The sequence below is a fragment of the Lolium perenne genome, chromosome 4 (genome assembly GCF_019359855.2).
Source record: "Lolium perenne isolate Kyuss_39 chromosome 4, Kyuss_2.0, whole genome shotgun sequence".
NCBI lineage: Eukaryota > Viridiplantae > Streptophyta > Magnoliopsida > Poales > Poaceae > Lolium > Lolium perenne.
Window position 1 is genome coordinate 103,511,556 of NC_067247.2, and position 27,297 is coordinate 103,538,852.

The 27,297-nt window shown below is 45.3% G+C and overlaps 1 protein-coding gene across 1 annotated transcript; it reads left to right on the top strand.

The window, feature by feature from the left end:
- The first annotated feature begins 18,565 nt into the window (after positions 1 to 18,565).
- LOC127293514 (uncharacterized) lies at positions 18,566 to 21,903 on the top strand. The gene is made up of 3 exons (XM_051323150.2): positions 18,566 to 18,888; positions 19,054 to 21,476; positions 21,562 to 21,903. Exons 1-3 carry the CDS (start codon positions 18,792 to 18,794, stop codon positions 21,637 to 21,639), a joined length of 2,598 nt encoding a protein of 865 aa, XP_051179110.1. The 5' UTR covers positions 18,566 to 18,791; the 3' UTR covers positions 21,640 to 21,903.
- The last annotated feature ends 5,394 nt before the right edge of the window (positions 21,904 to 27,297 follow it).

Sequence of the window (27,297 nt, forward strand, 5' to 3'; positions counted from 1 at the left end):
TTTCTAGAACCTTCTAGAACCTTCCATAGAACCTTCCGCGACATTTTAATTCACATAAAATGACATCCTATATATGAATCTTATTCTCCGGACCATTCCGGAACTCCTCGTGATGTCCGGGATCTCATCCGGGACTCCGAACAAATATTCGAACTCCATTCCTTATTCAAGTACTACCATTTCAACATCCAACTTTAAGTGTGTCACCCTACGGTTCGTGAACTATGTGGACATGGTTGAGTACTCACTCCGACCAATAACCAATAGCGGGATCTGGAGATCCATAATGGTTCCCACATATTCAACGATGACTTTAGTGATCGAATGAACCATTCACATACATTACCAATTCCCTTTGTCTCGCGATATTTTACTTGTCCGAGGTTTGATCTTCGGTATCACTCTATACCTTGTTCAACCTCGTCTCCTGACAAGTACTCTTTACTCGTACCGTGGTATGTGGTCTCTTATGAACTCATTCATATGCTTGCAAGACATTAGACGACATTCCACCGAGAGGGCCCAGAGTATATCTATCCGTCATCGGGATGGACAAATCCCACTGTTGATCCATATGCCTCAACTCATACTTTCCGGATACTTAATCCCACCTTTATAGCCACCCATTTACGCAGTGGTGTTTGGTGTAATCAAAGTACCTTTCCGGTATAAGTGATTTACATGATCTCATGGTAATAAGGACTAGGTAACTATGTATTGAAAGCTTATAGCAAATAACTTAATGACGAGATCTTATGCTACGCTTAATTGGGTGTGTCCATTACATCATTCATACAATGACATAACCTTGTTATTAATAACATCCAATGTTCATGATTATGAAACTAATCATCCATTAATCAACAAGCTAGTTTAAGAGGCATACTAGGGACTTCTTGTTTGTCTACATATCACACATGTACTAATGTTTCGGTTAATACAATTCTAGCATGATATATAAACATTTATCATAAACATAAAGATATAAATAATAACCACTTTATTATTGCCTCTAGGGCATATCTCCTTCAGTCTCCCACTTGCACTAGAGTCAATAATCTAGATTACATTGTAATATACCTAACACCCATGGCATTCTGGTGTTGGTCATGTTTTGCCCTAGGGAGAGCTTTAGTCAACGGATCTGCTACATTCAGATCAGTGTGTACTTTGCAAATCTTTACTTCTCCATCTTCGATGTACTCGCGAATCGAGTGGTAACGCAGCTTGATATGCTTTAGCCTCTTGTGTGACCTTGGCTCTTGTGCATTGGCGATGGCACCCATGTTATCACAGTAAATGATTAATGGGTCCAATGCACTAGGAACCACACCGAGCTCTACAATGAACCTCTTCATCCATACCGCTTCTGATGAAGCCTCTGAAGCCGCTATGTACTCTGATTCTGTTGAAGACTTCGCCACCGTGCACTGCTTCGAGCTTGCCCAGCTTACTGCAGCACCATTCAATATAAACACGTACCCAGATTGGGACTTAGAGTCATCAGGATCAGTGTTCCAACTTGCGTCGGTGTAACCGTTTACAACGAGCTCTTGGTCACCTCCACAACAAAGAAACATATCCTTAGTTCTTTTCAAGTACTTCAGGATATTCTTGACCGCTGTCCAGTGCTCCATCCCTGGATCACTTTGATATCTGCTAGTCAAACTAACAACATGTGCTATATCCGGTCTAGTACATAGCATGGCATACATGATAGATCCTACTGCCGAGGCATAGGGGATATTATTCATCCTTTCTCTTTCTTCTGCCGTAGCCGGTCCTTGAGTCTTACTCAATACCTTGCCTAGTAACATAGGTAAGAACCCTTTCTTACTTTCGTCCATTCTAAACTTCTTTAGAATCTTGTCCAGATATGTACTCTGTGATAGCCCTATTAGGCGTCTTGATCTATCTCTATAAATCTTGATGCCTAATATATATGATGCTTCACCAAGGTCTTTCATTGAAAAACTATTATTCAAATAACCTTTAACACTGCTTAATAGTTCTATATCATTCCCGATCAATAATATGTCATCTACATTTAATATCAGGAATGCTACAGAGCTCCCACTCACTTTCTTGTAAATACAGGCCTCTCCATGACACTGTATAAACCCGAAGTCTTTGATCACTTTATCAAAGCGTCGGTTCCAACTTCTTGATGCTTGCTTCAGTCCATAGATTGAACGCTGAAGTTTGCATACTTTGTCAGCATTTTTAGGATCGACAAAACCTTTGGGTTGTACCATATACAACTCTTCCTCAATGTCTCCATTAAGCAACGCCGTTTTGACATCCATCTGCCAAATCTCATAATCGAAAAATGCAGCTATTGCTAACAAAATCCTCACAGATTTTAGCTTCGCTACAGGTGAGAAAGTCTCATCGTAGTCAACTCCTTGAATTTGTCGGAAACCCTTTGCGACAAGTCGAGCTTTATAGACGATAATATTACCATCGGCATCTGTTTTTCTCTTGAAGATCCATTTATTTTCGACAGCCAGTCGGCTATCAGGTAAGTCTACCAACGTCCATACTTTGTTATCATACATGGATCCCAGTTCGGATTTCATGGCTTCTTGCCATTTGTTGGAATCTGGGCTCATCATCGCTTCTTCATACGTCGCAGGGTCCTCATCATTGTTATCCACAATCATGACATTTAGACAAGGATCATACCAATCAGGAGTGGCACGTTCCTTGTCGTCTGCGATTTGATAGTTTCCTCGTTCGAAGTTTCATGATCATTATCATTAGCTTCCTCTTGTTGCCGGTGTAGGCGATGCAGGTACAACTTCCGATCTTGCGCTACTACGATCAACGAGTATAGATTCATCAATCTCATCGAGTTCTACTTTTCTTCCAGTCACTTCTTTAGTGAGAAATTCTTTCTCAAGAAAGGTTCCGTTCTTAGCAACAAAGATTTTGCCTTCGGATCTGTGATAGAAAGTGTACCCTATAGTTTCCTTAGGGTATCCTATGAAGATGCATTTCTCCGCTTTGGGTTCTAGCTTGTCCGGTTGTAACTTCTTTACATAGGCTTCGCAACCCCAAACTTTCGAACGATGACTTAGGTTTCTTATTAAACCATAATTCATACGGTGTCGTTTCTACGGATTTTGATGGTGCTCTATTTAAAGTGAATGCGGCTGTCTCTAATGCATAACTCCAAAATGATAACTAAGCAAATCAGTAAGAGAGACATCATACTACGAACCATATCTAAGAGAGTTCGATTACGACGTTCGGACACACCGTTACGTTGAGGTGTTCCCGGCGGTGTCAATTGTGAAAGTATTCCGCATTTCTTTAAATGCATGCCAAACTCATAACTCAGATATTCACCTCCACGATCAGATCGTAGAAATTTGATCTTCTTGTTACGTTGATTTTCTACTTCACTTTGAAATTCCTTAAACTTCTCGAAAGTTTCGGATTTATGTTTCATGAAATAGATATACCCATATCTACTCAGATCATCTGTGAAGGTTAGAACATAACGATAACCACCGCGCGATGCTACGCTCATTGGTCCACATACATCGGTATGTATGATTTCCAATAAATCAGTAGCTCGCTCCATCATACCAGAAAATGGAGTCTTTGTCATTTTTCCCATTAGACATGCTTCGCATCTATCAAGTGACTCAAAGTCAAGTGATTCAAGTAATCCATCAGTATGGAGTTTCTTCATGCGCTTCACTCCAATATGACCAAGACGACAGTGCCACATATAAGTAGAATTATCATTCAGTTTAATTCGCTTAGCATCAATGTTATGTATATGCGTATCACTACTATCGAGATCTAACAGAAATAAGCCACTCTTTTGTGGTGCTCGACCATAAAAGATATTATTCATAAAAATAGAACAACCATTATTCTCAAACTTAAATGAATAACCGTCTTGCATTAAACAAGATCCAGATATAATGTTCATGCTCAACGCGGGTACAAAATAACAATTATTGAGGCTTAAAACTAATCCCGAAGGTAGATGTAGAGGAAGTGTGCCGACAGCGATCACATCGACTTTGGATCCATTTCCAACGCGCATCGTCACTTCATCTTTCAGTAGTCTTCGTTTATTCTTTAGTTCCTGTTTCGAGTTACAGATATGAGCAACCGAACCAGTATCAAATACCAGTACTAGAACGAGAACCAGGTGAGATAAACATCTATAACATGTATATCGAGATATACCTTCTTTCTTCTTCTTGACAAGGCCGCTCTTGGATCAGCCAGATACTTGGAGCAATTACGCTTCCAGTGTCCCTTCTCCTTGCAGTAATAGCACTCAGCATCAGGCTTAGGGCCGTTCTTAGGTTTCATAGGAGGCGTGGCAGCTTTCTTGCCACCCTTCTTGAATTTTCCCTTAGACTTGCCCTGTTTCTTGAAACTGGTGGTCTTGTTGACCATCAACACTTGGTGTTCTTTCTTGATCTCAATCTCAGCAGCTTTTAGCATGCCAAAGAGTTTAGGTAACTCCTTGTTCATGTTTTGCATATTGTAGTTCATCACAAAGTTCTTGTAACTTGGTGGCAGTGATTGAAGGACACGATTAATCCCCAGTCTGTTAGGAATCACTATTCCCAAGTCACTGAGTTTCTTCGCATGCCCGGTCATGGCGAGCATGTGCTCACTAACGGAGTTGCCTTCTTCCATCATGCAGCTGAAGAATTGTTTCGATGCTTCATAGCATTCCACGGCCGCATGAGTCTCGAATATAGCTTTCAGCTCATTCATCAACTCATGAGGATCATGGTTCTCAAAACGTTTTTGAAGATCGGATTCCAGACTGCACTGGATGGCACACTGAACTTGAGAGTACCGAGTTTTCCGAGTCTCGTAAACAGCTTTTACTTCATCGGTTTCAGTTTCTGCAGGAGGGTCACCTAGCGGTGCATCAAGCACATATTGCAGATTTCCGCCAGAGAGGAAGATCCTCACATGACGGAACCAGTCGGTGAAGTTGCTACCGTTGCTCTTAAGTTTCTCTTTCTCTAGGAACTGATTAAAATTGATTGAGGACGCCATCTCTACAACATATATTTGCAAAAGTTTAGACTAAGTTTATGACAAATTGAGTTCAAATTTTAATTCAACATAATTAAAAAATCTAGGTGAACTCCCACTCAAAACAATATCCCTCGCATTGTCTTAGTGATCACACGAACCAAATCCACCGCACCTATGTCCGATCATCACGAGACAAGGTGTGATTTCAATGGCGAACACTCAAAGTGTTCATCATATCAACCATATGATTCATGCTCTACCTTTCGGTATCACGTGTTCCGAGACCATGTCTGTACATGTTAGGCTCGTCAAGGCCACCTTAGTATCCGCATGTGCAAAACTGTCTTGCACCCGTTGTATGCACTTGTTGATTCTATCACACCCGATCATCACGAGATGCTTCGAAACGACAAGTCTTGGCAACGGTGCTACTAAGGATGAATACTTTATTATCTTGAGATTTTAGTGAGGGATCATCTTATAATGCTACCGTTGCGATCTAAGCAAAATAAGATGCATAAAAGGATTAACATCACATGCAGTTCATATGTGATATGATATGGCCCTTTTGTCTTTGCGCCTTTGATCTTCATCTCCAAAGCACGGACATGATCTCCATCATCTTCGGGCATGATCTCCATCATCGTCGGCGTAGCGTCAAGGTCAATGGCGCCGTCTTCATGATTGTCCTCCATGTAGCAACTATTACAACTACTTCGAAATACTACTCAACATGAAATTTAAAGACAACCATAAGGCTCCTGCCGGTTGCCACAATACAATAATGATCATCTCATACATATTCATCATCACATTATGGCCATATCACATCACCAAACCCTGCAAAAACAAGTTAGACGTCTCTAATTTGGTTTGCATATTTTACGTGGTTTAGGGTTTTCGAGAGAGATCTAATCTACCTACGAACATGAACCACAACGTTGATACTAATGTTTTCAATAGAAGAGTAAATTGAATCTTCACTATAGTAGGAGAGACAGACACCCGCAAAGCCTCTTATGCAATACAAGTTGCATGTCGAACGAGGAACAAGTCTCATGAACGCGGTCATGTAAAGTTAGTCCGAGCCGCTTCATCCCACTATGCCACAAAGATGCAAAGTACTCAAACTAAAGATAACAAGAGCATCAACGCCCACAAACCATTGTGTTCTACTCGTGCAACCATCTATGCATAGACTCGGCTCGATACCACTTTGTAGGATAACGTTGCATAGAAAAAAATTTCCTACCGCGAACACGCAATCCAAGCCAAGATGCAATCTAGAAGACGGTAGCAACGAGGGGGTATCGAGTCTCACCCTTGAAGAGATTCCAAAGCCTACAAGAGGAGGCTCTTGTTGCTGCGGTAGACGATCACTTGCCGCTTGCAAAAGCGCGTAGAAGATCTTGATCACGATCGGTTCCGGCGCCACGAACGGGCAGCACCTCCGTACTCGGTCACACGTTCGGTTGTTGATGAAGACGACGTCCACCTCCCGTTCCAGCGGGCAGCGGAAGTAGTAGCTCCTCTTGAATCCGACAGCACGACGGCGTGGTGTCGGTGGCGGTGAAGAAGTCCGGCGGAGCTTCGCTAAGCTACGCGGGAGATATGGAGGAGAGGGGGGCGGCTAGGGTTTGGGAGGGGGTGGCCGGCCACTTCAAGGGGGGCGGCCAGCTTGTGGTCTTGGGGTGGCCGGCCCCCTCCCTTGGCCCCTCATTATATAGGTGGATCCCCAAGTGTTGGTGTCCAAGTCTTCGAATAAGACCCGAACCAAAAACCTTCCATAAGAGGGGGAAACCTAGCCCAACTAGGACTCCCACCAAAGGTGGGGTTTCCACCTCCCATATGGGGGGTTGGCCGGCCCCCTAAGGGGGAGTCCACTTGGGACTCCTCCCCCACTAGGGTTGGCCGGCCATGGAGGTGGAGTCCCATGTGGACTCCACCTTCCTTGGTGGTTTCTTCCGGACTTTTCTAGAACCTTCTAGAACCTTCCATAGAACCTTCCTGACATTTTAATTCACATAAAATGACATCCTATATATGAATCTTATTCTCCGGACCATTCCGGAACTCCTCGTGATGTTCGGGATCTCATCCGGGACTCCGAACAAATATTCGAACTCCATTCCTTATTCAAGTACTACCATTTCAACATCCAACTTTAAGTGTGTCACCCTACGGTTCGTGAACTATGCGGACATGGTTGAGTACTCACTCCGACCAATAACCAATAGCGGGATCTGGAGATCCATAATGGTTCCCACATATTCAACGATGACTTTAGTGATCGAATGAACCATTCACATACATTACCAATTCCCTTTGTCTCGCGATATTTTACTTGTCCGAGGTTTGATCTTCGGTATCACTCTATACCTTGTTCAACCTCGTCTCCTGACAAGTACTCTTTACTCGTACCGTGGTATGTGGTCTCTTATGAACTCATTCATATGCTTGCAAGACATTAGACGACATTCCACCGAGAGGGCCCAGAGTATATCTATCCGTCATCGGGATGGACAAATCCTTTGTTGATCCATATGCCTCAACTCATACTTTCCGGATACTTAATCCCACCTTTATAGCCACCCATTTACGCAGTGGTGTTTGGTGTAATCAAAGTACCTTTCCGGTATAAGTGATTTACATGATCTCATGGTCATAAGGACTAGGTAACTATGTATTGAAAGCTTATAGCAAATAACTTAATGACGAGATCTTATGCTACGCTTAATTGGGTGTGTCCATTACATCATTCATACAATGACATAACCTTGTTATTAATAACATCCAATGTTCATGATTATGAAACTAATCATCCATTAATCAACAAGCTAGTTTAAGAGGCATACTAGGGACTTCTTGTTTGTCTACATATCACACATGTACTAATGTTTCGGTTAATACAATTCTAGCATGATATATAAACATTTATCATAAACATAAAGATATAAATAATAACCACTTTATTATTGCCTCTAGGGCATATCTCCTTCAGGGGTATTCGCGACGAAGGCTTTAAGTAGGCGGAAGGGCAGGTCAGGAGGCGTCACGGGGGCCCCACACGCTATGGCCACGCGGGCCCCCTGTAGGCCGCGCCGCCCTAGTGTGGCGGCGCCCCGTGGCCCCACTTCGTATCTCCTCCGGTCTTCTGGAAGCTTCGTGGAAAAATAGGCCCCTGGGCGTTGATTTCGTCCAATTCCGAGAATATTTCCTTACTACGATTTTTGAAACCAAAAACAGCAGAAACTTGACAAGAATCGGCTCTTCGGCATCTCGTCAATAGGTTAGTGCCGGAAAATGCATAAATATGACATATAATGTGTATAAAACATGTGAGTATCATCATAAAAGTAGCATGGAACATAAGAAATTATAGATACGTTTGGGACGTATCACGGGGGAGCGGTGACACTCACTAACGGCGGCAAGAAGAGCAAGGCACACGTGACGAGACGCTTCGCTGCACGTCTGCGAAAACTGCACCGTCGATGCGCCCCAATAACTCCGACGGTTAGGTTAAAATTGAATGAGCCGCTGACGCGTCGGCCCCACCACTCCCCGCTGGCGTCGACTTTTGGGATGTGTGGCTGATAGGCGGCTCCCACGCCCAAAATTTTCAACCTCGCGAGGCGCCGGCGCGCTCGATTCACGCCCTCGGTGAAGGGGCCGGCACGGGATTGCCGGTGATTCTATTGGACTCGAAAATTGGCCAACGCCGTTTGAAGCACTGGTGCGAGCCTATTTTCACTCCCGGCGTCCAAATCGCTATCAGGGGCGTCGATGGAGATGCTCTTATAACCATGACAACGCATACCCGCATAGGGAGGGCACGAGATGTATGACTAAGATTAACTGTAGACCGAAACATCGTGATCGATCATTGTATAACAGAGCCGTGCTACAAATGCATCCCTTTTTTTTCCCTTCTAGCAGGAAAGAAAGCGATAAATCATGGGAAAAGTTCCAGTTGAACCTAGGTGCATGTGAATCCAGATGGGAAATGCATTTTTCAAATATTAAAAAAATCTAAAATAAAAATAACGGGATACGTATGCATGTTCCATGTGTGCGTAGAAAGTTTTCGCGGAGAAACCACTTTTTTATTTCAGAATCTAAAAAGACAAAATACGTCACATATATACTGCTATATAGCCCTGCAAAATTTCACTTTTTTGCCGAGGTAAAATAAAAGGTTTTTTTTGTCACGAAACTCATGTTCAGGGCACATGTTTGAGATTACCTTTGCATTCATTTTGTGTTTCGATTTCTAAAACATGTTTTTACATTACAAACGCACTTTTAAAAAAGTGGGTTCACATGCACCAGGTTCTGAAAAGCCAGTCTCATCAATCATGCATGTACACTGCATCTGCATGAGAGAACAAGTCGTGGGTGACATGTATTGTCATATTGGTTCCTTTCCGATATCATGTGAGTGTTTGATTCAGAAAAAGTTGAGGAACGGAACGGTTTCGTTTTCAGTTTGGTTATCGAATCGCATCGCAGAACTGAACAATGTAAACATGATTTTCTTGTTTAAATCAAAATCAACATAGGCCTAAATATGATTTTTTTATCCAAATCAAAATTGCCGCCTGCAAGAGTGCTTGGCCGCCACCCGGGTGTGTGCCACCGCGTGTGCTGGCCGTGTTGGGCCGCCACCACGCGTGCTAATCACGAGGTTTTTTTTTATCCGCTCGGTGGTTAGACGCCTCGTTCCTCCAGATTCTGCCAAATTGGTCGAACAAGTCCATTCCGCATGTATGTGGTATATTCCATTCCGAGAAACTGTTTGGATCTATTTTTTTCTACCCAACTGAATACATGAATGGATGCTAGATGCGAAACCGTCGTCCTAATTCTAGAACCAAACACACCCATAAAGAATTGAAACATCCAGCATTCAGATTGTACGCACAATTGATATTTTTAGGATAGGAGGTAGGTACAAGCAGCAAAGAGACATGACGTTATTGAAAACATACATGCATGAGAGTATCTTTAATTGTATAATAGGGCATTCAAACTAGCTAGTGCTCTAATTTATGGTGTTTTGGCACCTAGGAGCATATGCTTTTGAATTTTAAATTTAGTTCTAAATACACTTTCGAAATGCTGAAAAATTCGATCAAAAAAGTTAGAGCTGGTTCTTGCATGAGAGCCCACTCCCTTCTCTTTCCTCTTCTCTCTCATCCAACTCAGCCAAAATATAATATTTAATTTCTTAGAGCCAGCTGACTAAGCTCTATTGTACATGCTCTAAGTAATCTGGGTTCAGTCTATGTTCTGAAAGCTGCAAGTCCAGCCGCCACTACTGGCAGTTCTTTGATGTGACAATTTCAGTGCGATGTATTTGTCAACCCTGTGTTTCATGCGCGCACTAAGCTCAGAGGAGGACTTCCACTTCGTGAGGGAGAAGATAGCACTTGGAGCCATAGAGGTTCAGTGTGTGTCTTCATCAGATCAAATTACAGATGTGTTTACAAAACTTGGCACCAAGCAAATATTTGAACGACATTATCGCAATCTCAACCTATGTAGAGTGGTTGAGATTAAGGGCGTATGTTAACCAACGTAACCTACGATTTAGTTGTACCGTTCCAATTGATAGGGATCAGTCTCACACTAGTTAGGATCTCTAGCTAGCGATCCGATGTTGTAATCCATAACCGACCTTGTATAATCTCCGTATGTGCTGTATAAAGGAAACATGACCTAGACTCCCAGAATCTCATTACACTAAAAGTTCTGGTTGTCTAACTAGATTGTATATTTTTGGATAGTAGGTACGTACAAGTAGCTATGAAACATGACATTATTGGAAACATTGCCGTTGTTCTATAATTTTTTTTTGAGAAACACAGTACAAACGCAGGCGCTCACATACACGCGCATACACTCACCCCTATGAACGCACACACGCACACCCTACCCCTATGAGCATCTTCGGAAGATTGAGCCGGCGGATTGGATCTTGAAATTGACGAAGTCACCACAGGCGCCTCGCTGTCGACGGGAACGTCGCCTCCCACTGAATGAATATTCCGCCTTTATGAGACACACAGATGTCAAATCTGGGATTTGAACTCTGGTGGGCTGGGGGTACAACCACCCTCCTAACCAACCAACCTCAGGTTGGTTCTCGCCGTTGTTCTATAATTATGAAGGCGAGGCTGTTTTACATGGCAAATGTGTCGCTAACAAGAGCATACTCGCCCCAGAATCCAATACTTCAAGGTTTTAATTCACCATTTTGAAAACCAGCACAACATGCTGTTGCTCCTTTGTTGCCTAATATCCTAAGAATACTTCATTTATCCCGGGTCTGTATAATTGATGCCAACCAACCAAAATACTTGGCCATATTGAATATAAAATATTGAAATGAATGGGAGTGGTGAAAGGTTTCTAGCATTGCTTGTGGATATATCAAAGAATATCTATATCAGATAACTAAAACTAGTACCATGTCTTTTCCATGGATTCTTTTCCACCATTCTGGCGTGTATTTGAAATTGTATTCGAGTATATTGACCTGAAAAATATGGTTCGATGGTGTATACTAGATATTGTTAAAATGAGAAAAATGTGCATAGAAGTTATTTGGGATTCTATGGACACAACATTACTAGATACACTATTCAAGTGACATAATCCCTCCCTCCATGAGTAAACTGTATTTTCAGCTTTTATTGTCTTAAGTCAAACCTTTTAAATTTTTACCAACTTTATGGGGAAAAACGTACGGAAATAACTTTGTACACGCAAGGATGGGTGAGGAAGCAATCGTTGCCGTTCAGAGTGGGGAGTTGCTTTGAGATCCGGAGAAAATGAATGGAAGAGGGTTTCAGTTGTGCACCACACTTTGGACTACAGCAGTAGCAGCACCCCGTGAGACAAGACATAAAGGAGTCAGAGTGCCCGAGATTCCTGGCCATCGTGCAAGCACACGCCATCCCTCTCTCTTGCATCGCCTCCACTCCACTGCTTTCTCTTTTCCTTTCTCCATCTCCTTCGCGTTTCTTCTGGGCGGCGCGTCTGCTCCCGCCGGCGCTTTTTCCGCCACCCGTCCTCTCCGTCGCGCAGCCTCCATCCTCCCACAGTCCCGCTGTCCTACACACCACCAGCAGCAGAAGGCGATGAACCTGGCGAGCACCTTCAACAAGCTGCTGCGCCGGAAGCGCTCCGACTCTGCGACGGCAGGGACCAGGGAGACGGAGGCGCCCGTCGCCCGGGACGACTACGACAGCTCCATGGACGCCCCCACCGCTGCCACCAGGCCATCGCTCAACAAGCCCAAGCTGACGAGGATCCTCGCCGCGGCATACTCCCTCGAAGCTCTGTTTCGGAACGCCACGGAGAAGAAAAAGGTCCCGGGTGGTGCCACTCGTCTCGCCAGATGTGGCCGCGGACTCCCTCTTCTCTGCTCTGTTCACGGGCGTCTCGGCGGCCTACGCGCAGTTCCCCTTCGACGCCAAGGCGCGATTCAGTCCGCGGATGTCGCTGTGGTCGCGTATCTCACCAAGCGGAGGTTCCTCAAGGACACCACCGGCGAGGCCAGGGCCACAGCGGCCGTGGGCAACGCCACCTCTCCGCGCACGCTGAGGAGCAGCGGCATCTGCTAAAGACGTACCAGATCACGTGTGCGGAAGCTGCACGGGGAGCTCGACCGCGCCAAGAAAGGAGGAATTCAGAATTACTCTGGACTAGTATTACACATCGGGATGCCAATTAGTTAGCTCGAACATATATCACACTTATTTCAAAAATGGAATTATCTCAATTCTCAAACTAACACGGCATCTCGTACATCCATACAAAACTAAAACACACCGTAGCTGACGAGCATCAACCATCAAGTGATCAAACAGAAGACCAAAATGGAACACTCTGCTCTGAAGTCTGACCCAGCTATGGACCCTCCTAGGCCGTAATTCCTGGGAGCTATTATCAAGCGAGGCGCCTAGCGGTGAAGGACGCGCCCATCTGCGGAATCACAAGGTGTTGTTCATGCCTTCTTGGAGCTCGGTCGCTGCAGAATCTGCTCAAGGCGGAGCTGGCACATGCCACTGAAACTGAACCTGAGCGCCGCAGAGCATCCGCCCAGGCGGCACAACGGAGAGGACGGGAGGCGGAGTACATCTGTACATGGGCAGTGGAGCAGCTCGTTACGCGAGCGAGCAAGGTCAACGGAGAGGAGAGAGGACAAATGGACAGGTACGACGGAGAAGACGGGGTGGAGTAGCTGCACCACAAAGTAGACGCGCCAGCGACATAGCGGGAGGACCAACTCAGTCCACGAGGAGACGGATGCAGCAGCCCGATGGAGAGTGGCCGGGAGGAGTAGCTCCAAGAACTGGGGGGGCGCTCTCCATGGACTTGCCCCGCCTGACATTGCCTGCAAGCGGCCGGGGGCCAGCAGACCGACGGAGAGGATGGGTGGGGGGAGAGGGCGCGCCGGTGGAGCAGCCGCGCCGGCCAGAACAAGGGGTGCGAAGCGGGGGAAGGCGGGACACAGAGGAGGCACGCCGGCGGCGAGGACGGAGGATTTTTTGGAGCGAGAAATCTCGAGGGGACAGGGGAAAATGGAGAACGACGTGGGGGGCAGTCGATCTTGTCTGGTCCTACCGTCCGGGACAGAATCTCCGTGTCGATCGGATCGAAGGACGGGTGACAGCAGCAAACGACGCGACACATGAACGAAAACCTCCTCCCCCACTTTTTTCCGGATCTCAAAGCAAACACCATTCTGGACGGTACAGATTACTTCCATACCCATACCTGGGTGTACAAAATCCATACTCGAAAAACGTAGTAACATTTCTAACACTAACTATAATCACTTGTTCCGCTTTAAAATGCTGCAGAGTAATATTCGTATGACACTAAATTAAAATCTGAACTCCCAAAAAGAGAGAGACTAAAATGAGTTGGCCCATTTGCTGACCCCGGGAGGTGCATGGACCACTCTGTAGCGGCAAATACGAATGTACGTTTTTTTTTCAGAGCAATACGAATGTACGTTGAAGATGTTTCTCTCTTCTTAGTCTCTTCGTTCGGCCCTAACATGGACGCTTACAAACATGGGCTGTTATGCCGCCTGTTGGAAACTCGGGCTGAGACCATTCCTCCTCTCGACCTCTGCAGCCTGCGGGCCTCACTGCAGCACTGTCCAAACGCCACTTCAATTCACGGCGATTCCTATTAGCGGGGAGTGCTGTACACCGACCTGGTCGGCGTGTACGGGCCACCGCACACCCCACCGACCAGGCCGGTTGGTTGGGCCGCGGCCCATTAATAGTAGGTACGTTTTTTTCGTTTTTTTGCTGTTTCTTTTCTATTAATATTTTTCATTTTCAATGTCTAACTTTTAAAAATATATTTCAGAGAACAAAATTTCAAAATCTGTTCAGATTCGAAATTTTGGAAATTTTGAAAATGTTCAGATTTTTATTTAATTTTTTTCGAAATTTGAACATTTTCGGATATGGACATAATTTAAATTTGAACATTTTTTAAAATTTGTAAAATTTATTTTTTCCAAAAATTAACATTCTTAGTTATGAACATTTTTGAATTTGAACATTTTTCCAAATTTGAACACTTTATATATTTGAACGGATTCAAATTTGAACGCTTTTATAATTTGAACATTTTTTGTATTTGAACATTTTTCAAATTTGAACGGATTTCATTTGTATTTGAACTGTTTTAAAATTTGTACATTTTTTAAATTTTGAACGTTTTTCGATCTTGAAATTTTTCTGAATTTGAACTATTTTCAAATTTGAACAAAAATAAAAATGAAAAAAAAAGAAACAAAAAGGAACAGAAAATAAAAAAGGAAAAGGAAAGAAAAGAAAAAAGAAAAAAGAAAAAAAAAGAAACAGAAACAGAAAAAAGAGGCGAACTGGGCCGACCAGGCCGGCCCATACCGCGCGCGGGGGGTGTGCGGCGCGCGGTAGCGGCCGACCTGGTCGGTGTATAGGATTTGCCCTTGAGACCATCCCCTGTCTTAGCCGTTTAGATTATTGCAGCCCGTGTGGCACACCGTCCAATTAATGCGCCACTTCAGTTCAGAGTGCAGAAACAATATCCATAGATTCAGAAGCTCGCAACAATACATCATCGTTTGCAAGGGATTCATCGAAGAAAAAATGGTCTTGGAAACAGAGTTTCCGGGTGGTCCTTGGATAAACCATGGCAAGCTAGCTCCACAATCTGTAGCTCCCTCCTCTCTTGCACGTGCGTTTTTTTCCAAGAATATATGAAAAATAACTCAATCTGTAGAACAACACGTAAACACATAATCAGTTCCTGAAAAGAACTAGTGTATTTTATCGAATTCGCTATGTCTTAGTTGATTAAGAAAGTCTCAGTCACCCATAAATAAAGTGCTTGGGTCTTGGCAAATTCTAATGTTGAGGTAATGTGGGTTGAGTCTATACTTGACGAGCTATGTATTGATCATCCTCAAACTGCATGTTCTGTGGTGTGATTATCTATGCATCTTATCTTTCTGCAAATTGGTGTGTTCATATGTACTTGTCTAAAAAAAATTATGATTGAGACAACAACTCCTACAATGTCAGTACAAAGCCAGAACCCCTTCTTGGGCAAAAAGGCAGAATTGAATCCCCAGTATGTAGAATGTGCTATCCCATCCCTGGGATAATTAGCTGTATTGGCTTGAGTCTGACTTCCGAGGTGGACCGAGCAAGTACCGCTGCAGCATCTTGCTTGCTTCCCTCCCGAGCGGCACATTCCCTAGTTGCATGTGGCCGTTGACGAGGTCGCCCTAGTTCTCCCAGAGTCTTGCCTCTTTTGGGGTATATAAGGTGGTACGTAAAAGGAGAGGCCGAGGTGATGCTCCTGGACCAAATTGGCATGGGCGGCGCACCCTGTAGAGGGGGCGCGCCACCTGTCCTCTTTTGGGCTTCATGTCCCCTCTCGTGTGATTCCAAAGCTCCAAACCTCTTGTTTTGGTGAAAAATTTCTGTGGTATTTTTCCTCGACTTTATTTCCTGCGAAAACAGATAGAAAGGACTTTTGCTAAAAACAACGCCAGATTCAGCAGTTTTACCCAAGTATGGTGAGATTCCAGAGCAAATCATCGAGCAAAGTACTTGAAAAAGTAGATATATTTGAGATGTATCAGATGGTCAACTAGAGAAACAGAGTCAACAACTCCACTTCCTTTTCTGTATTTGATTTCAAATTTTAATCTCACTAACTTGGCCATTGCCTTTTTCTGCAATTCTAATGTAAGGATCTGATCACTAAGATTAACCAAATTATTGTGATCAATAAGAATAAAAAATGCTCCCCTTTGCAAGTATGTCTCCATTTATCCACTACCACGATGAATGCCAAATATTATTTCTCATAAATAGAAACGTTTTGATTCTTTTGACCCAAAGCTTTACTCGTGTAAGCAATAGGATGATTTTACTGCATAAGAACTGCTCCCACACCATTGACACATGCATCAGTTTCACAGTGAATGGTAAATTGAAATTTGGTAGGGATAGGACTGGAGTAGAGATCATAGCTGTCTTGAGCTTGTTGAATCCAATAGTAGCCTCATCAGTCCACACAAAACCGTGAGGGGCTTTGTGATGATGCCATAATGCTGCAGAGAATTTCATAGTACCATGTCAACTCTAGAAAACTCCTGAGTTCTGTGATATTTGTTGGTAAAGGTCACTGTTCCATTGCACTAATTTTTTCTGGGTCAGTAGTCACTCCCTCAAAGGAAATAATATGTCCTAGGTATTGGATACTTTGTTGTCCAAAGCTGCACTTGCTGTGTTTTGCATAGAATTTGGCCTATCTAAATTTATCCAAGACCATTTGTAGGTGCTGCACATGTAATTGCCAAGAGGGACTGTAAAACAAAATATCATCTAGGAATACAATGAAAAACTTTCTGAGAAACGGAGCAAATACTGCATTCGTAATGCACTGGAATGTTGCTAGAGCATTTGTCAATCGGAAAGACATTAGCCTAAACTAGAAGTGCCCATGATGTGTTTTAAAAGTTGTCTTGCCTTCATCATCATGTAAAAAAAAAGTTATCTTGCCTTCATCATCATGTTTCATACAGATTTGGTGATAGCCAACATGCAAGTCAGTTTTGGAAAGAATTGTGTGCCTCACAGTTCATGAAGAAGCTCATCCACAACAATTAAAGGAAATTTGTTTGATAGTCAGTGCGTTCAGACGCCGATAATCAACACAGAACCTCTAGGAACCATCCTTCTTTTTGACTAACAGAACCGATGAGGCAAACATGTTCATACTATGTACAATCATTCCAGCCGCTAGCATTTCCTGAACCTGACACTCTATCTCATCCTTCTCGAGCGGTGAATACCTGTAAGGGCGAGAATTAACTGGAGTAGCACCATCCTCTAGTGAAATGGCATGATCCAAGGTTCTTTGTGGCGATAATGTTTGACAATCAAATAAGACATCTGCATACTCATGGAGCAAAGTTTGCAAATCAGGAGCAAGTGCAGATGTAGTATTAGTAGTATCATCAGGTATAGTTTCATTGACAGCGAGGGCCCAAACTTCATTGCCATGTATCCATTTGTGCAATTGTTCTACTAACAATTCAGAGAGTTCAATATCCTTTCCTTGTGATTGGGGAACACCATGACAATGGATTTCGGTAGAGGGAGGAGAATTCAGGTGGGAGGAGCAACAGAAATGGGATTGGAAATTGACAGTTGCCCCTTGTAACCATGGGTGGCTCCAACGCACTCACATCAACCACTAACACTGGGCCCCAATAGCTCGCCATCTTAGCCTGGCGACCTTGTCATGTCCACCATCGATGTAGAGGGTGTGACACACTCCCACCATCCCTCTAACCCCATCCGCTTCTCCTTCTTCTCCTGCGTTGGCAAGTCAACCCTAGCCCTAGTTCGTCGCACCCCTGCATCCCCACCCCTAAGTTCTAGAGCTCGGCTGCCGCGTTGCTCCAACCTCGTCGGCTTCTTCTCTGCCGCAGCTCCTTGCCGCGGCGGTACCAACTCGGTGCCCCTAAGTTGTTTGATGAGTGGCGGGGAAGAGAGGAAGGCATCAACCCCCACCCGCACCCTCACCCCTCGATAACAGGCCCGGCCCAGCACCGCATTCACACCTACTAGGAGGGGCACGTGGCGCGGAGGTTCGGCGCCACTACATGCGGTGTATAGGATTTGCCTCTACCACCTGCGGCATCGACCAAAGTGCTACTACTTCAATTCAGAGTGCAGCAACAGTGTTCATAGTTTCAGAACCTCTCAGCGTGTTCGCCATGGATGAGAAAATTTTCTATGCAAAAGGATGTGTGTTCACCAGAATTTCCGATTTGAAGGGAAAGGCACACCATGCGCGGGCGGTAACGGTCGACTGAACCGAACGTAACGGGCAGAATCCTGTGGAAGGCGAGGTCCCACCAATTTAGTACTCCTAGTCCTAGTCCCCAGCCCAACGGTCACTGCATCTTCCTCCTGTACAGCAGCTCGATAAAAACCAGGGAAGGGCCTCCATTCTTCTCCCCCAAATTCTGAAATCTAGCCGTTACACGAAATCCCCATCTCCTCCTCCCCGAGATCTACGCCCATAACTTAACTCCATCCTCATCTACTACTACCCCCGTTCCGATTCGCGCATTCCCGAGAACAAACGACACATAGATTTCAGAGGAAAAACAAATCAGACACAGAGATTTCCCCTCGGCTGCCCTGTGATTCCGATCGCTCTACCACATGGCGACGGCGGCGGCGAGGTCCCCGTCCCCGGGCCAGGCGAGGCCCTGCTCCGCCATGAGGAGGAGCGCCGACTCCAGCCCCTTCAAGCCCGCAGGTACCCATCTCATCTCCCTCCCTGCTTCCAGCCGTGATCCGAGATTCTTCCATTAGTTTCCCCTTCCGCTACATCTGGGTTGCGGCGCACTTTTCCTTCCGCGCTTTCTCTCTAGATTTTGGTTACTACTGCTCTTAACCCCCCTCGCCTCTCTCCGATCTGCAGATTGTCCGCACAGGACCGCCTCCATCTCCAAGGGCGGCGCCGTCTGCGGCTGCCACGCCTCGCCGCGGCGGAGGTCCTTCGGGGAGAAGGAGAACGACCAGCAGCGGGACGCCGCCGCCGCCAGGACCACCCCCAAGCCCGCGCGCGCCTCGGGCCCGAAGAACTTCATGTCGCCCACCATCTCCGCCGCGTCCAAGGCCGTCGCGGCGGCCTCCTCCCCCTCGCCGAGGAAGAGGGTGCTCGGGGAGCGCAACGAGGAGGCGCACCTCTTCGCCCCGTTCTCCCCCGCCAACCTCGCGCACAAGCCCAAGGCAACACCACCGCCCGAGCCGGGCTCCGCGCGCCGCCTCCGCCTCTCCTTCGACGGACCTGCGCCTCCCGCGGCCGCCGCCTCGTTCGGTGAAGAGGACGCGGGGATGGAGAAGGAGAACCACCACCACGCGATTGCGGCGGCCGATTCGGTGGACGCGGCGGAGCCGTCCCGCGCCGCGCTGTACGACCCCAAGACCAACTACACCTCGCCGAGGCCCCGGTTCCTGCACTACAGGCCCAACCCCCGCATCGACATGTACCGGCACGGCGGCAGCGCCGCCAGGCGGCTCGACGAGGGCTTGGCCTCCTCCGAGAGTAGCGAGGAGTCCCTCGCCACCACCACGGACGATGACATCACGGAGGAGGAACAGGAGCAAGCGCAGCAGCAAGTACCGGAGGAGCAATCAGCTCTGGCAGCTGCTCCATCTGAGGCGGCTGCAGTTCCTGCCGCCGTGTCCTGCGTCCTCCCACAGGAACCAGCGCCGGGTGCTCCGACGCTTGCATCGGAGCCTGTGATGATGTCCCCACCGGCTCGCGTCTTGGCATCGGAGCAGCCCAGGGCTTCTCCTCCGCGAACTGCTGTTGTGACATTGGAGCCTGCGGCGGCCACGTCCCCGCCGGCTCGCGTCCTGGCAACGGAGCCTCGTGCGACCTCTCCGCCAGCTCGTGCGCTGACGCCAGAGCCGGAGCCTGGGGTGAGCTCCGCGCTGACGCCAGAGAAGAAGAAGAAGAGATCTATGCTGAGGTTCATGTTCCCCCTTGCTCTGATTCTGTTCGTGGCTGCTGCCTTCGCGAGCGTGTCGTTGCCGCCAGATTCTCCGATCATGGCAAACCCCGCCGTGTCGAAGGTGTCGAGCTTTCTTTCAGTTCAAGAATTGCATCCTGTGGAGTTGGCTGCTTGGCTCAAGCAATGGTCGAGCAGTTCGTTGGATTCGGTCACGTCCTACTGGGAGGAGGCTTTCACTTCTACTACGCAAGAGCAAGAGTATTTCGGTCCGCACTTTGCTGCCAATTTCAGTGCTGCATCTGCAGATGCGGATCATGGTGCTGATTTCTACTACAACTTTGCTGAAGCGATGCCAAGTGATGATGAACCTATTGGTGCCAGTGTCTTGGAAGAGCAGTTGAAGATCCAGGATGGTGTTTCAGCAAGTGACTTGACTGCACTACTGCCAGAGGGCGATGTTGTATTGGAAGAAGAATCACTTGATGATGATGCAGTTGAAGAAGAGGCTGATGCATCAGAATACTACGAGGTAGTAGAAGAGCTTGGTGTTGAATTATCAGAAGAAGCCCCAGGTAGCAATGGTGCCAGTTTCTTGGAGGAGCAGTTGAACATCCAGGATGCTGACTTGATGAGTGCACAGACAGAGGGTAATGCTGTAATGGACGAAGAATCAATTGATGCTGCAGTAGCAGAGGAGCTTGATCTTGAAATGTCAGAAGAAGCTCCTGATAACTATGGTGAAGAGATGGCATCCTTCAGTCAGAATTCGGACATCCCCTCTGAACCTACTGGAGAGCCAGAGCAAGATGTTGAGACTGATGAGTCCCAGGACGATCACACTAATGGCAAGGAGGGTGAGGAGGTGTATCGTGGTCTGAAGCCGGATTCGAGTATGTGGCCAAGCTACATGGACAAAATCTCAAAGCCTGCAGCAGGTGTTGCTCTTCTTGTTGTCATTCTGTCAGCTGGCATTGCTGTCTTTTCTATGAGGAAGAAGCAAACACAGGTTGTATCAACTTCCAGTGCAGCAGTTGAGGAACCTGAGCAGCCTGCCAGTGCACCAGCTCGGGAACCTGAGCAGGCTGAACATCAATCTGTTGAGGATCACCACCTTGTCAAGCCTTCACAGTCTGTTTCAGGGAGCAGCGAGGGCCACGTTGTGAGGCCTTCACAGTTTCAGAGTTCCATGGTAGAAGAAACTGAAAGATTTGGCGATTCTGTTTCTCAGTATAGCAGCAGTTTGTCTTCTGGCCAAGGCAGGAGGAGGAAGACCATAGAGGAAGAGAACCTCACTCTTGAGCCAGCATCCAGGAGAGAATCGACGGCACATTCCACATCATCCTATGGTAGTTTCACTACCTTTGAGAAGATCAATGCCAAGAAAGTAAGCTGCAATTAACCTCCATCTTCAGTGCAGTTCAGTCATATATGATTTCTGTGTCTAACTTACCACTGAATTTGTCCTGCAGAAGAATAAGGAGGACGAGGCGATGACCCCAGTCCGACGTTCCAGCAGGTTGCGGACTGTTAAATCACCGGAGGCATAGGCTTAGTGCTCTAACTACTTTGTAGGGGACGTAACTCGTAGAGGCACTTCAGCTTCCTGCTCCGTTCCACCTTCGTGTTGGACAGAAGTATACGATAAATGACAGCTTTCTGCTGTTATTTTCTACAAAATAGGATTAGGATTTGTGTTTCCAGTTTGAAATTGCTTAAAATTGCATAAGTGATTGTAGACTCTTGTGTTGTTCTGTATTTGAGATTGAGATGAACGTTCTTATGAATCTATGTAGTTATGTTTCCTACTGAAAGTGTATCCCAATGCAGAGTTGTTGTAACAGTTTTCTGCTGCCACTGCATCTTTTTGCCCCTCTGTTTTTCTGGAGATATATGGATGATGGATGTCGGAAAGATGTATGATGATATATGATAGCTTCAAATTGAGTTTGAGATTGCTTCAAATTGCACAAGTGATTGTATTGTTGTAGATCTTTATAAGTGAGATTAATCTTCTTATGAATCTCTGCTGTTATATTTCTTACTGAAAGTTGCTCCAGTCTATGCAGTCCATTTCCTTCATAATGCAGACTTGTTGCGGCAGTTTTTAGTGTTTGAGATATGGATGATGGATGTTGACTGGCAGGATGTGTGCGCCTGTGCTTTGTCCGCTGCATGAATAAATCTGGTATGGAATCCAATAGCATTCATGTTCCTTAAACATACGATAGCTTTGTGCTGTTGTCCTACAAAATTCATTACGATTTATGCTTTTAGTTTGAGATTGCTTCAAATTGCACAAGTGATTGTAGTCTTGTAGATCAAGTATTGTTTATAATTGAGATTAATCTTCTTATGAATCTCTGCTGTTATATTTCTTACTGAAAGTTTCTCCTAATCTCTGCAGTCCATTTCCTTCATAATGCAGACTTGTTGTGGCAGTTTTTAGTGTTGGGATATGGATGATGGATGTTGACTGGCAGGATGTGCATGTGCTTTGTCCGCTGCATGAATGGATCTGGTATGGAATATCCGATAGCACTCCTTAAACATATTTCACAAAAGGAATGACATATTTGGTACATCATTGTAGCCTCTTGTATTGTTCTGTAATTGAGATTCGGATGAATTTTCTTATGAATCTCTGCTGCCATGTTTCTAACTGAAAGTTGGTCCAGTCTATGTACTCCATTTACTTTATAATGCACACTCGTTGTAAAAGTTTTTACTGCCACTGCATCTTTCTGCCCCTGTTTTGGATATATGGCTTGGCTACATGTGCTCTGGTATAGAAATATCTGATAGCACTTATGTTTCTTGAACATATTTCACGAATAGAATGACTATCTGGTACATGTGCTCTGGTATGGAAATATCCAATAGCACTTATGTTTCTTGAGCATATTTCAAAAATAGAATGACTATTTGTATATATCTGCACTCAGGCAATTATTGGCGTTTGTAATAATGGGAAGCTTTCCACACAAGAGTATGTTTGCAAGCTGAAATTACCTGCAGAAGTTCAAGCCAAGGTAAGTTTGTTCTTGTCCTTCAGCTTTTGTGCACTAAATAGTTCTATTCATCTTGCACTAAATGTTCCTTGTAATCCATGGCACATCAGAGAGTATTCCTGATCAGCACCTCTCAGCGGACAGGTGAGCATATCGTCCTTCTTCAGTCTCATAATATGATACATCCTTTGGGCCACTGCAGTTCAATAGGTTCTCACGTATCTCCTCAAGCCGCAGCCACCTCCAGACCTCACGGACACCTTTGCAATGCAGAAGGGTGTGTGCTCCGTCCTTGTCCGCAACCTGCATAAACTTAATAATGCTAAATGTAGGATATACACCTCGAGCGCCAGTCACAACAAACATAAGATTACAGATAACAACTCCAGGATCTAACCCCGATCCAAGCAAACCACACACTCCAGCACTAGCTAACTGAGAGAGTACATGCTAAATGTAGGATATACACTGCAACTACTCAAGACGATAGAGGGAAACATAGGCAAGAATTTTGGCGGTGAGCCCAACGGTGATATATATGGTTCAAATTGGCGGGAGGTGACGAAATTTATCCCATTGTCTTTTCGTGGGATGCACGTGCGCTCCCGCCATCGTCGAGCTTGCATGGGCAGGGCACAACTTTTCCCCGTTTTCTCTCGATCCGAGCTTGGCTCACTTGAAATGGTAGAATCGAGCGTGCCTCCACATGCAGGTAAAAAGGTGCTTTAAGAAGCATGTGGACCGAGATTTTGAGAAGGGTCGGGAAACTAATCGGTCGATTTTTGGTCCGCTGGATACGAGAAATAGGGCCGAGAGCAACCTATCACACCCTATATGATGTCTAAATGGGTCAAGCCAGACCTTCCCCGCCCCTGTCCCATTTTGGCACGCGCAATAGCAACTATTAGAGCTAGTTAAATTTGTAATTTTTCCACTTGCATATTCTACATAAGCCAAGTGCATAGTTCCTCCTCGAACCAGGTATTCGCCCCACTTTATAAATAAAACCACAACGATTGAACCGTTACAAGGTGATGATGAGACCCTCTTCCACATCATATCAAAAAAATAGACAAAAAAGTAGAAGGAGAACCAAAACTTGCCACCGAGAGGTGGAGGAAGGAGGTGGTGGTCTTCAGTTTCGGGTGCGATGGCTGGTCCCCGGGTTCGCTCTGGTTGTTTCAACGACTACTTCGGGGGCAGTGGTGATGATTCGGACGACGTCTTCGTCGTGGTGATGGGGGAGCCTAGGTCCGGGTCCCAGATGCCTATGTTCGGTGGCTTCGCCGGTGGATGTTGCTATCTCTTCGTGGTAGTCACCGATTGAGCTTTTGTGGGTGCTGATGCGCGTGAGACACACGTCCGTTGGGAACCCCAAGAGGAAGGTGTGATGTGCACAGCAGTAAGTTTTCCCTCAGAAAGAAACCAAGGTTTATCGAACCAGTAGGAGCCAAGAAGCACGTTGAAGGTTGTTGGTGGCGGAGTGTAGTGCGGTGCAACACCAGGGATTCCGGCGCCAACGTGGAACCTGCACAACACAATCACAGTACTTTGCCCCAACGTAACAGTGAGGTTGCCAATCTCACCGGCTTGCTGTAAACAAAGGATTAGATGTATAGTGTGGATGATGATGTTTGTTTGCGAAGAATAGTAAAGAACAATTGCAGTAGATTGTATTTCAGATGTAAAGAATAGGACCGGGGTCCACAGTTCACTAGTGGTGTCTCTCCCATAAGATAAACAGATGTTGGGTGAACAAATTACAGTTGGGCAATTGACAAATAAAGAAGGCATAACAATGCACATACATATATCATGATGAGTACTATGAGATTTAATCAGGGCATTACGATAAAGTACATAGACCGCTATCCAGCATGCATCTATGCCTAAAAAGTCCACTTTCAGGTTATCATCCGAACCCCTTCCGGTATTAAGTTGCAAGCAACAGACAATTGCATTAAGTATGGTGCGTAATGTAATCAACACAAATATCCTTAGACAAAGCATCGATGTTTTATCCCTAGTGGCAACAGCGCATCCACAACCTTAGAACTTTCGTCACATCGTCCTGCATTTAATGGAGGCATGAACCCACTATCGAGCATAAATACTCCCTCTTGGAGTCACAAGTATCAACTTGGCCAGAGCCTCTACTAGCAACGGAGAGCATGCAAGAACATAAACAACATATATGATAGATTGATAATCAACTTGACATAGTATTCAATATTCATCGGATCCCAACAAACACAACATGTAGCATTACAAATAGACGATCTTGATCATGATAGGCAGCTCACAAGATCTAACATGATAGCACAATGAGGAGAAGACAACCATCTAGCTACTGCTATGGACCCATAGTCCAGGGGTGGACTACTCACACATCGATCCGGAGGCGATCATGGCGATGAAGAGACCTCCGGGAGATGATTCCCCTCTCCGGCAGGTTGCAGGAGGCGATCTCCTGAATCCCCCGAGATGGGATTGGCGGCGGCGGCGTCTCTGTATGGTTTTCCGTATCGTGGCTCTCGGTACTGGGGGTTTTGCGACGAAGACTATATGTAGGCGGAAGGGCAGGTCAGGGGGCGTCACGAGGGACCCACACAACAGGCCGGCGCGGCCAGGGCTTGGGCCGCACCGCCCTGTTGTGTGGCCACCTCGTGGCCCCACTTCGTTTCCTCTTCGGACTTCTGGAAGCTTCGTGGAAAAATAGGACCCTGGGCGTTGATTTCGTCCAATTCCGAGAATATTTCCTTACTAGGATTTCTGAAACCAAAAACAGCAGAAAACAAAGAATCGGCTCTTGACATCTCGTCAATAGGTTAGTCTTGGAAAATGCATAATAATGACATATAATGTGTATAAAACATGTGAGTATCATCATAAAAGTAGCATGGAACATAAGAAATTATAGATACGTTTGGGACGTATCAAGCATCCCCAAGCTTAGTTCCTACTCGCCCTCGAGTAGGTAAACGATAACAAAGATAATTTCTGAAGTGACATGCTATCATAATCTTGATCAATACTATTGTAAAGCATATGAGATGAATGCAGCGATTCGAAGCAATGATGAAAATAATGAGTAAATAAATAAATCATATAGCAAAGACTTTTCATGAATAGTACTTTCAAGACAAGCATCAATAAGACTTGCATAAGAGTTACTCATAAAGCAATAAATTCAAAGTAAAGGCATTGAAGCAACACAAAGGAAGATATAAGTTTCAGCGGTTGCTTTCAACTTCAACATGTATATCTCATGGATAGTTGTCAACATAAAGCAATATAACAAGTGCAATAAGTAAACATGTAAGAATCAATGCACACAGTTGACACAAGTGTTTGCTTCTAAGATAGAAAGAAGTGGGTAAACTGACTCAACATAAAGTAAAAGAATGGCCCTTCGCAGAGGGAAGCATTGGTTACTATTTTTGTGCCAGAGCTTTTCATTTTGAAAACATAGAAACAATTCTGTCAACGGTAGTAATAAAGCATATGCGTTATGTATATGATATCCTATAAGTTGCAAGCATCATGCATAGATTACCAATAGTGCCCGCACCTTGTCCTAATTAGCTTGGATTAACACGGATTATCATTGCATAACATATGTTTCAACCAAGTGTCACAAAGGGGTACCTCTATGCCGCCTGTACAAAGGTCTAAGGAGAAAGCTCGCATTGGATTTCTCGCTTTTGATTATTCTCAACTTAGACATCCATACCGGGACAACATAGACAACAGATAATGGACTCCTCTTTAATGCATAAGAATTCAACAACAGTTAATTTTCTCATAAGAGATTGAGGATTAATTGTCCAAACTGAAACTTCCGCCATGAATCATGGCTTTAGTTAGCGGCCCAATGTTCTTCTCTAACAGTATGCATACTCAAGCCATTTGATCATGAAAATCGCCCTTACTTCAGACAAGACGAACATGCATAGCAACTCACATGATATTCAACAAAGGGTAAAAGAGTTGATGGCGTCCCCAGAAACATGGTTACCGCTCAACAAGCAACTTATTAAGAAATAAGACACATAAGTACATATTCTTCACCACAATAGTTTTTAAGGCTACTTTCCCATGAGCTATATATTGTAAAGGCAAAGAATAGAAATTTAAAGGTAGCACTCAAGTAATGTACTTTGGAATGGCGGAGAAATACCATGTGGTAGTTAGATA